The sequence below is a fragment of the Pteropus vampyrus genome, unplaced genomic scaffold (assembly GCF_000151845.1).
Source record: "Pteropus vampyrus isolate Shadow unplaced genomic scaffold, Pvam_2.0 Scaffold391, whole genome shotgun sequence".
NCBI classification, from domain to species: domain Eukaryota; kingdom Metazoa; phylum Chordata; class Mammalia; order Chiroptera; family Pteropodidae; genus Pteropus; species Pteropus vampyrus.
Genome location: NW_011889172.1, coordinates 911,524 through 922,667, shown reverse-complemented (window position 1 = coordinate 922,667; position 11,144 = coordinate 911,524). Strand labels below are relative to the sequence as shown.

At 47.4% G+C, this 11,144-nt stretch overlaps 2 protein-coding genes across 3 annotated transcripts in view; both read right to left on the bottom strand.

Moving 5' to 3' along the window:
• The window catches only part of DNM2 (dynamin 2), an 82,494-nt gene extending 82,155 nt beyond the window's left edge, over window positions 1-339 (bottom strand). Inside the window, exon 1 of the mRNA XM_023523399.1 lies at window positions 3-339. Within this exon, the coding sequence (XP_023379167.1) occupies window positions 3-162 (160 nt within the window). The 5' untranslated portion in view covers window positions 163-339. The remainder of the gene's footprint in view (window positions 1-2) is intronic.
• A 1,060-nt stretch (window positions 340-1,399) lies between these two features.
• Window positions 1,400-9,601, bottom strand: QTRT1 (queuine tRNA-ribosyltransferase catalytic subunit 1). Of its 2 annotated transcripts, none has more exons than XM_023523347.1 (10): window positions 9,322-9,601; window positions 9,013-9,081; window positions 8,730-8,916; window positions 4,323-4,401; window positions 4,116-4,231; window positions 3,267-3,405; window positions 2,947-3,022; window positions 2,726-2,835; window positions 2,550-2,637; window positions 1,400-2,454 (listed from the first exon to the last, which is right to left on the bottom strand). In XM_023523347.1, the coding sequence occupies exons 1-10, from the start codon at window positions 9,562-9,564 to the stop codon at window positions 2,302-2,304; spliced, it is 1,260 nt and encodes a 419-aa protein (XP_023379115.1). In that variant the 5' UTR covers window positions 9,565-9,601; the 3' UTR covers window positions 1,400-2,301. The 2 variants fall into 2 exon arrangements, with proteins under 2 accessions (XP_023379115.1, XP_011378598.1); XM_011380296.1 differs by having other exon boundaries at window positions 2,235-2,454; window positions 8,778-8,916; window positions 9,322-9,582.
• Window positions 9,602-11,144: the final 1,543 nt, after the last annotated feature.

Sequence of the window (11,144 nt, the reverse complement as noted above, 5' to 3'; positions counted from 1 at the left end):
CCGGCCCACAAAGTTCTCGAGTACTGAGCTCTTGCCGGCGCTCTGGCCGCCCACCACGGCGATCTGCGGCAGGTCCAGGTGGCAGCTCTGGCCGATGGAGCTGAAGGCGTCCTGCAGCTTGTTGACCAGCGGGATCAGTTCTTCCATCCCGCGGTTGCCCATGGCGCCGGCGGCCCTGGCCTGAGCGCCCCGCGCTCCCCTCCCGCCCTCAGCCCTCAACGACGCGGCCCCGAGGCGTCCGCGGCCGTTGCTCCCCGCCCGCCTGGGCCTCGGCGCGATGCCCGCTCCCGGCTCGGCCTCACGGTCGCCACTTCATCCGGTTCTCAGGCGACTCCCGACCCGAGCGACCTCCCGCCCGGCCCCGGGGCTGCGCCCGAAGCCCTCGCGCCACCCCCGATTGGCCTACCGCGCTGTCACTCGTGCACATGAGCCAATGAAAGCGAGGCACAGACTTGCGGCTCAGTGAGCCTTCCCCTGGGGACCTTCTCGCAGGCTCATTGGACCTAAGAACTGTCGCTGTTAAGGGAGAGCCAATAGCGGCAGGTATCGAGCTGTCAAGGCCGATAGACAGTTTGACTCTGATTGAGAACTGTATCTGTCAATCTACAACCTCCCGTTCTTAACTCGTGATTGTATGTCTATTAAGAGTCTTCCGGAGCAGGGCATAAAGCCCACCGTACTCGCCGAAGGGCGACACCTTGTGGTGGGAGCTGGTGGTGACCGTCACTTGCGAATTTCCGGCCTCTGAAGAAAACTACAAGCCCCAGAATGCATCTTGGCCCCCGGCTTGCAAAAGATACTCTCTGAGCAGAGTTCCAGTGCGTTTTGAAGGTGAGAGTCTGGGTATGTTAGTGGTTCCTAGGGAGAGGCGATGTAGCATTGGATTGTCGTCTCCCATTTTCATTCCTACAGAAAGTCACACCTCCACGCCTTTGCGCTCATGCCCCGCATTGATGATGATAACGCATCCAACGTTGTTCCCCTGCCTCTTCAACTTTTAGAACATAATGATCTTTTTGAGTATGCAAAGAAACTCAACATATCCTCTGCCCACGAAAAGACATGTTATTAAGAAGTGATTTGATCCCTCTGGGATTAGATGAGTCAGAAAGAAATTGAGGAGTTCAGAGAATAGAGAAGTGGCCTAGTAGGGAGTCAGGAGCAATGGAGGTGGGAAAGTGGGCTGATTGGAGAAACAGTGGAAAGGAGGACGGCGGAGTGGCCAAGACCCAAACCCAAGTCTCAGAGAGACGGGCAAAAAGACAACCAAAAAGGTTTGGCATTGCAGCCTCGACTAGAATAGCAGAAACCTGAAAACACTCTTAACTGCTCATCCGTAGAGCTAATTAAATAACTACTATGCAGCAGCTGTAAAAAAGATGAGGCAGTCTTCATGTACTGACATGTAAACAATTTGAAATATACTCAGGAAAAAAGCAAGGTACAGAACTGCATGTAAAGGACACTGACATTCATGAATAATTTTTACACATAGAAAATTTCTGGAAGAATACACAAACTGTTCAAAAAAGTTGCATTTGCAGGCTATTTGAATAGTGGATCCCACATATGTATTACTTTTTCAATTTAAAAACCCTTGTCTTCTAAAAGCACCAGCTCTGAAACAAGCTATATCTGGGTAAGATCCTAGGTCTGTTATTTGCTGGGCGATAATGACCAAGTGATTTCATTACCCTGAACCTCGTTTTCATCATCTGTAAAATGGGGAACGTAGCTCTTCATGCATATCATAAAGTTGCAAGAAATATATAGGACAACCATTTAGAACAGGGCCAGGCACAGTGCAAGAACCTACTAAGATCATACCTATTGTCATTATCACTGTGCTTACTGTCAGCAAGGTTAAGCCACATGTTTGAAGAGTCAAGGCTAAGGGCATGAGTTCTGGAGCCAGGCTGTTACTTCCTCAGTGGTGACCTTGGGAAAGCTACTTCCCCTCTCCGATGCTGTTTCCTCATCATAAAAAGGGGGAGGACAAGAGTGCCCACACCCAGAGTGGCTGGGGGGCCCAAGCCACAGGAAAAAGAATGCAGCTCCAACTCTGGGGCACTTCCTAGATGCTACACTGTGCCAGCTGTTTTCCAGATACCAACTGTTGCTATGGTTACTAGTTATCACCATCGATGGGAAGCAAGGGACATCAGCCACAGCAACACTCAGACCAGGAAGGGGATCAAGGCAGGCCACCTCCCCAAGAAAGCACAGACACACTCTAAGTTATAATAAAAAACAAAATCCTTCAATATCTTCCATCCCCTCCCTCCCTCCCCACAAGCCAAATCAACTCAGTGTGATTCCCACAGAAGCCAGGGCTTCAGTGGCCCAGGTGGGACAGAGGGTAGGGTCCCCATACATGGTGCCCATGAAGTCCCTTACAAATTCGGGAAAGCGTTTCTCCACGATGCTGGCACGCACGGCACCCATCAGCCGCAGCTATAGGGCGGAGGTGTCAGCGTCAGCGTCAGCCACTTGCACCCAGGAGACCCCCGCCCCCACCCCTGCCTTGCCCACCCAGGCCACCAGCCCACCTGGTAGGCGATGTTGTGAACAGTGAGGTGGTGCAGGGCGGCAGTGTTGTCACTGTGGAGTAGTGCGTGCAGGAAGGCCCGACTGTGCCTGGGGACAGGAGGTTGGGGCTCAGCAATATAGGGTCTTGCCCCACCTCCACGCCCTTCTCAGCCCCCAAGGCCCCAACCTCCCCTACTTCTGGCAGGTGGCACAGGTACACTCGGGGTCTATGGAGCGGAAGTCCTTCTGGAACTGCTTCTTCTTCAGCTGCAGGTTCCCCGTGGGCACCAGGGCAGAGCCAAAGCGCTGGGGGACAAAAGGGAAAAGGAAAAGCAGGTCAACCAAGTCTTCGCCCTCCCTGGCCCTATCCCCACTTTGGTATCCCGCAGGCCCCACCCCTGCTGCCCAGAGCCTCACCGCTGTCCGCGTGGGGAAAACACAGTCGAACATATCGCATCCAAGAGCCACGCAGACCACCAGATCAGTGGCATAGCTGGGAGTGGGGCCATGGGGGGAGGGGAGAACAGTACCTCAAGCCCTGGTCACACATCCAGGTCCCCCTCCCAACCCTCAGGCTCCCCCTGGACTGGGACCCACAGAACCACCCCCAGCAGAGGGCCACATCTTCCTTAGTCTCCTCCCAGGCAGGGCTGTATCCTCCCACCACACCAGCAAGCAGGGGGTCCCCAGGAATCCACGCCTCACAGGTAGGGCTGTCTCCCCACCTTTAGACATACCCGACCCCCATGAGGTATCGGGGCTTGTCCTTAGGCAACCTCGAGGTGCTGAGCGCCACCATCCTCCAGAACTGGCTCTTGCTCTCACCCCCACTCAGGCCTCCAATGGCAAAGCCAGGCACGTCCCTCTTGGTCATCTCTGGGGGCACAGGGCAGGGTGAGGGATGACCAGGCAACGGGAAATGCTGCTCCTCCTCTTCTTCCTCCGCCTCCTCAACTCTGTCCCCATCTCTGCCTCCCCTTCATCTCCACAGCCACAGCCTTGGTTTAGGCCTCACTGTCGTCCTCCCTCTGGGCAACTAACTACTCCAGCCTCCTCATGGGCCTTCTGCTTCCTGTCCTACTGGGATTTTGCTATGGTTCCCATTGGTTCCCGTCACTCTCCCACTCAACAGCCCTCCATAGCTCTCCAGCAACTCAGTGTATCGCTTAATGCTGCAGGTTCTAGAGCTCGAGGCCTGGGTCCAAATCCCAGCTCTGCAACGTCCAAGCTGTCTGGCTTGGGGTAAGTGACTTAACAGCTCTGTGCTTCAGTTACCCCTTCTGTGACCTCAGGAACCTGATAGTTCTCACTTTAGAGGATGATGATGAGAACTCAATGGGTCAATCCGTGACCAGAACTTGGCATAGTGGCGGGTGAACACCCAGATATTGATGGCTATTGGAATTACTACTATTCTGCAAACATTCTACTCCGGTCTGGCTCTGTGCCTTCGCTTCAGCTGTTCCTTCCACCCCGAGTGCCCTTTCGCCCATTAACAACGCTACCTCAGAACCGTCGCATGCCAAGCCCATATGGGACCCTCGGAGATGTGACAGTGCCCCGGTCCTGCCCTCACATAGCTCTACCTTCCAAGCAGGTGGCCCGGAGATCTGCATCCAGCCCACCCTGGATGATGGCGAAGAGATTTTGCTTGTCCTGACGCCGATGGGCTGCAATGCACCGGTCCAGCCAGCGGATTGATCTGCAGGAGGACCAGTTAGGCATTTGGGCCAGGTGAGGAGTAGGGAGACAAGGCTGCAGGACCAGGATCCCCTCCCCTAACACAAACACACCTGTACATGGCCTCTTCTACACATGGCCCCGTCACAGTGCTGCTGACCACGTCATCCAGCTGCATGATGATGTCCGAGCCTGGGGAGTAAGAATGGGGCACCGTCACTAGGAAAGCCTCCTGCTGGGAACAAATTGGACCCCAGAAGTCCCTCCCTGGGTCTTGCTGATTCCCACTTAACCCCCCAACTGTTTATACAACAGCCAGAGGGAGCTTTCAAAATGCCCATCTGCTCTTGCCTCTCCCAGCTACACCCCCCCCACCTGCCACCCGCATGGCACATAGAATAAAATCCCATTTCTGCGAATTTACCCTTTAAGAACAAAACACCATAGGTACAAAGTGATTCATCCGTGGCATAGCGAACAATAGCAAGATGGGAACCCAGGTGTCCATCAGCAGAAGTCTAAGTAAATAAACCATGGTCCAGCCCTTAACAGAATGTGCCTTCCCCATACCATTCCAAAACCCAGACACTTCTCAAAATCAAGGCTTTTTCTTATGTTCATGGCACACTCATTTGGCAGCAAAACCCAAGATGGTTATAATCCTTTCAAAAATCCAATTTAGTATGAAGATTCATCAAGTGTTAATCCAACAAAAGTGAAGTGTATACCAAATGATCCAGCAATTCCACTTCTGGGTATATACGCAAAAGAATTAAAAGCAGAGTCTCGGGGGGAAAAAAAAAAAGCGGAGTCTTAATAAGATATTTGCACACCCATTTCATAGTATTATTCACAACAGCCAAAGAGTGAAAGCGACACACATGTCCTTTGACAGATGATCAGATAAACAAAATGTGATCCAGACACACAATGGAATATTATGCAGTCTTGAAAAGGAAGGAAATTCTGACACATGCTATAACATGGATGAACCCTGAGGACATTATGCTGAGTGAAATAAAGATAAAGATAAATAAAGATTATCAAAAAAGATAAATACTATATGATTCCACTTATATGAGGTCCCTAGAGTAGGCAAATTCTTAGAGTAGAAGGGTGGGTGCCAGAGGCGGCGGGGGAGAGAGGAATGGGGAGGTATTATTTAAGGGGACAGAGTTTTAATTTAGCAAGATGAAAAGAGTTCTGAAGATGGATGATGGGGATTGTTGCACAATAACATGAATACTTAATGTCACTGAACCACTTAAAAGTGGATAATGGTAAATTTTATGTACGTGTATTTTACCACAATTTTAACTGAAAAAAAAAAAAAAAAGAGGTGTAATACCACAGGATACTGCCCCAGACCCCATGGAGATGCTGTGTAATAAACGGTATGTACCCTCTATTATCTTTCTAAAATGTGAAAATTCTGACACCTATCCGGCCCTAAGAATTTCAGATTAGACACTGTGGGCTTATATGTTAGAAAAACTCAAAGAAATATTGCCAATATAGACCATTATAGGAAAAAACCACGGTACACCACACGAGCCAAAGATGGGGTGATTTGACACTAAGGATTGATCCAACCGCAATGGGCTGAGACACAACAAAACCCACGTGTTTATGGTGAGCCTAAAAATCTAAACATTAGTTTGTCCCTAGTAGAGGATGCTAAGTAATCAACCCATGAAAACTGGTAAATAAGAGAAGAGAATAAATCCCACATTTCCTACATAAAGTAAACTATTTGGTCTCCCAGGAGTAGGTGAGAGACAGGTCTCTGTAAAGAAGTAATCTGGATAATAAATGAAGAAAGAATGACAGAATTAGAACATCATCATTTTGCAACTTAGTGGCATAATGGTCCTAGGCAAGGAGCATGGATGGCTCACTGGGAGAGAAAGGCAGTCAACAGGCGCCACCTGATGGAAATGCAATCAGTGACGCCTCTTGCAAAAAGGAACAAAACCTTGAATCTGGCTCAAATCTCTACATCCAAGTACCTACCTACCTACAGGAAATCTAGGTGGAAGAAAAAAACTCTTACTTGACACCATGGGGAAGTGATCAACAAAAATCAGACCATGTGAAACACTATAGGGCAAAAAAACCAGTTTCTTCAAGAAGCAAATTGCAAACAAACAAAAAAAAGAAACTATATAATACGTAATATAATATATGTTAAAAGAGACTTATGAGACCTTTCAAACAATTGTAGTTTCTGCATATTTTTTGGACCCTGAAATAAACAGACTATTTTTATGGAAAAAAAATGTCATTTATAAAACAATTATCTTATTAATATGTCATAAATGTTTCATAAGTATGTCATGTATGAAACTTGGTATACTGGCCAGATATTTGATGATGTTAATCAATTATTGTTCATTGTTTTTAGGTGGGACGATGGTATTGTGATTGTGTTTAAAAAAAATCATCTCCTATGTTAGAGATACAAATTAAAATACTTATAGATGAAATGAAAGAATGTCTGAGATTTAGTTTGATATATAACAGATGATCCAAGAAAATTAAAAAGCTAAAAAAAGAAGACTAAAGCAAAAAAAAAAATTTTTAATTAAAAAATAAACAAGATATGTAAGATTGCAACTATTTTTTAAAAATTAGTGAAGCAAACATTATATTATTTGGCTATAAAAAGGAATTAAGTACTGATCATACTATAAAATAGATAAACCTCAGAAACACTATACTAAGAAGCCATTCACAAAAGACCACATGTCGTATGATTTCATTTACATTATGCAAATAATGTAAATGAAAGTCTAGATTATGCAAATCTGTAGAGATAGAAAGGAGATTAGTTAGGCTTTGGAGATGGAGGAATAGAGAGTGACTGATAATGGGTATGGGATTTCTTTTGGGGGTGATAAAAGTGTTCTGAAATTAGATTGTGGCAATGGTTGTGGGTAACGGATGGTGTTATGTCTGTTTTTGCATATAACAGAAATTTTTCATAATTAAAACTATGCAAAATACAGAAGAATGTGTCATAAATAGCATGTACTCATAATTAGAAAACTTAGAATGGATTTGAATTTGCTTCTATTTACATAAACTCTGAAAGAATATGTAAGAAAATCGAAACATTGGTAGCCCGTGGAAGTGACGGAGATGGATAGAGGACAGGCGTGAGAAGGGCATTGTTTTCTGCACACATTTTTGTATAGAAATGTATGCAAAATGTTTTGTTTAATTTTTTTCTTTAAAGGACAAATCAAACTCACAAGGTCCTGCAGGACCTGCCTGAGTCACCTCTCTGTCCTCACCTCCTACTCTCCTCCTTCCCTCACTCCGTTCCAGAAGAACAGGCCTCCTTACTATTCCTCCAACATGTCAGCCTTGGTCCTGCCTCAGGTTCTTTGCACTGGCTGCTTCCTCTTTCCAGAACACACTTTCTCCCTTTGGACACCTAGGTTATTCCTGCTCCACAGATTTTAGGCCTCGGGCAGCATTCCCTGAGCCTGCAGACTGAATCATGTCTAATAGTTCCATGGACTTAGCCTTCATGGTCATGGTCCCAACTTTTTATTTATATGTACCATTAAATTTTTTTTTAAATAACATTTTTTAAAAAAGTAATACATGTACATGGTTCTAAATGTTGAAAAGTACCCTCAAATTTTTAAAAATACAACAGGATATTCAGTGAAGTCTCTTGCTCACCGAGGGAGGGGTATGAGTAAACTTTTAGGGGTGATGGATATGTTCTCTATTTCGATTGTGGTGAACTTCTCACGGATGGAAACATGTCAAAACCTGTCAGAGGTTACACCTTAAATACAGTAAGTTGATTGCAAGTCAATTATACCCCAATTTAAAGAAAAGAAAAACAAAGGCGGCAACCCACCTGTCTACCAGCTCCCAATATCCCTCTCCCAGGGAACCTATATTAGTTTCCAGAAACATAAGCAAGTCATATATGTGTTTTTCAAACAAATGGAAACATACAACACTGTTTATCTGCACTGTTTTTTTTTTTTTCCTCTTTTCTAATTGTGACCTCACCAATGCCTGTCTTCCTTATGGACTGTAAGTTCCATGGATAATGTGACACTCAGCTCTATGACTGTATGAATGGAAGCCAAAGAATCTCCATATGGAGGGACTTAAAAACACCAATTGGTTGGAAGATAGGAAGGTTTGAGCCTGTGTTTCTTAGCACTTTACAAGATTGAGAAAATGTTCATTGTCCTTATCAAGGAATGCGGGATATGGACAGAGATGGGAGGGGCCTAAAATATCCCCACTCTCCTCCTGTTGCCTCCATTATTTCAACGTATCTTTGCCCAATTAATTTGCAGTTTTAAAGTAATAATAGCAATAAGGATAAGAATAAAACTCACTACATGCTAGGCACTGTACCGAGATTTAGCAACTTCACATCATGAATCTTATTAACTATCCGCATTTAATTTGCCTCAACTGAAGCCCAGGGAAGGGGAGTGAATTGCCCAAAGCCACGCAGCATGAAAGGAGGCGGCCCGCCTCACCTCTACCAGAGAAAGAGGGGAAGGGACGGCTCGCTGGGATCTGCTCACCCAGGGCGTTCTGGATCTCCACGGACTTCTCCGGGCTCAGAAGGGTCTCGTCGCCGTCGTAGGGAGAGCGGAAGCGGACGCCCTCTTCCGTCACCTCGGACAGGGACACCAGGGACACCATTTGGAAGCCGCCGCTGTCCTAGGGGAAACCCCACAGCAGGGCAGTCAGGAAAGGGGTTACGGGAGATTCGCCGCCGAGGGGTGCCCTCGCATCCCCGCTCCGACCCCATCTCACCGTCAGCAGATTGTGGGGCCAATTCATGAAACCGTGGAGACCGTTGGCCTTCTGAATCAGCTCGGGGCCCTGGGTTGTTGGAGGGTAAGGGACAGGTTAGAGGCGAGCGCGACCATGGGAGCTCATGTGAGGAGACAGGGATGGCCAACTTCGGTCCCTGCCGCTCCCTCACGCCCAGCACAGGCCTGATCCACCCGGGGTGTTCAATAAGCGTTTGTCGATTGACTTTTGAAAGCGTGCCCGGGCCGTGGGGATGCCCCAGGGATCCCTATGCTCCGCCACCACCTTGGACGGGCAGAGCCCACCCACCGGCCTCAGACCCAGATGGTAGGTGTTGCCCAGGCAGATGCGGCAGCCCAGCGCGTCCAGCTGCTCCGCTGTGATGCCCTTCATGGTGGCCTGCGTGCCCACTGGCATGAACACTGGAGTGGCCACCGGCCCGTGCGGCAACTGCAGCTCGCCTGCCCGAGCCCGGGAGCGGCTGCACTCGGCCACCAGGCGGAAGATCCTCGGTGCCGACTCCAGAGAAGTTGGGCTGACTGCCGCCGCCATCTTGCCCGCCAGCACCACGTGGGCAATGAAACACCCTGGGCGGTGCCATATTGGCTAAAGTCATGTGATGCGGAACAGGCTGAAGCCCTGGGATAGCGTCAGGGGGACCATAGCAACGGCTACGGTCCTGCTCCAACCGTCTGAGCTCCCAGTCCATTGCCACCTGCAGAACACTGCTACAAAGTATAAAAAATTGTCTTGTGATCACTTTGTAAGTTACATAAATGTCTAATCACTATGTTCTACACCTGAAACTAAAATCGTATGTTAACTTTAAACGAAAAAGAAAATTTTTTAATTCTCTTGAGTTCAAGTCCGATCCCTGCTGCTTCCTTGCTCTACAATCAAAGCCTCTGTAAGCCTTAATTTTCACCTCCATAAAATGGGGCGACTAATAGACTCTCAGCATAAGGACATTGTGAATATTGAGAAGGATAGGCGTGTATAGATCTTTACACGTGGCCTGGCACAGGCTTTCGTCTGTCTTGTTTATTGCTTTGTCCCAGGTGCTTAGAATAGGACCTAGCACATAGTACGTGCTCAATCAACATTAGCTTATGCAATTAAAGCAAGAATCCTAGATTTACAGAAGGGGAAACTGAGGTCCAGAAACTGGCCACATCTATTGGTTCATTCAATGAAAACCTACAGTATACTTCCCCCCTAGTGCCAGCCTCTATGCCGCACAGAGATGGGAGAGGCTGGGTCACGGATTTATTAAGCACTGGGATGTGTTCCACTACTAATAATAGCGATATGTAATACAATTTGTTAAGTAATATACAACATACATTATGTTATGTGAAATATATATTATAATCTATATAATAACGATCGATATTATTGTTGTAAATGGAGCCGATATCTGTCCTGGCCAGCAGAGGGCGCCATTGCCTCCAGAATTCTTCCTTTCAGAACCACTAGCCTAAAGGCTGACCTGAGCAAGGCTCTGACCTTCTAGGAGCCTTGGGCTAACGATGCCAGTTTCTCAGAGTGGTGGAGAGTCCTCACGGAGGCCATGTCTGGAAAACACCCACCCAAGAGGTCCCCTTCAGGATCTTTGCATCGCGGTTCCCATTGTCTGCAACACTCCTGATTTTCCCACGGCTGGCTCATATTTTCACCTTCAGTTGCTCCTAACTCCCCCAATCTTAAGAACGCCCCTCCCCACCGCCATGACTCTATATCACAAGGCCTGTAACTCATAATATGCTTTTTAAAACCTATATACATTAACAATACCCAATTTTTTATTCCTCTCTCCTGAACTCCCATCTCCTCTTAACAGATTCCCTACTGACATCTCCACTGGGTGTCTACAGACATCCAAACTCTACATTTTGCAGAGCTCCTAATTGTTGCCCACCCAAAGCTTGACTACCCCCTCCCATCCTTTCCTTCTCAGTAATAGCACCACAATCTTTCTGGGAGCTCAGACAGAAACTTGGGGATGGTCCTTGAGCTCTCACCGTCTCTCGCTCTCTACATCTGATTTATCAGCAAATCCTGGCTGCTCTGTTTTCAAAATCAACCACTTCACACCCCCTTCCATAGCTCTCACTCTGGTCCAGATACCAACA

Coding starts and splice junctions, on each gene's coding strand:
- QTRT1 (XM_023523347.1), bottom strand. CDS start 9,564: ATGGCGGCGGCAGTCAGCCCAACTTCTCTGGAGTCGGCACCGAGGATC. Junction 3,406..4,115: donor CCGGGCCACCTGCTTGGAAG/GTAGAGCTATGT, acceptor CTGTGCCCCCAG/AGATGACCAAGAGGGACGTG. Junction 2,836..2,946: donor TTTTCCCCACGCGGACAGCG/GTGAGGCTCTGG, acceptor TTTGTCCCCCAG/CGCTTTGGCTCTGCCCTGGT.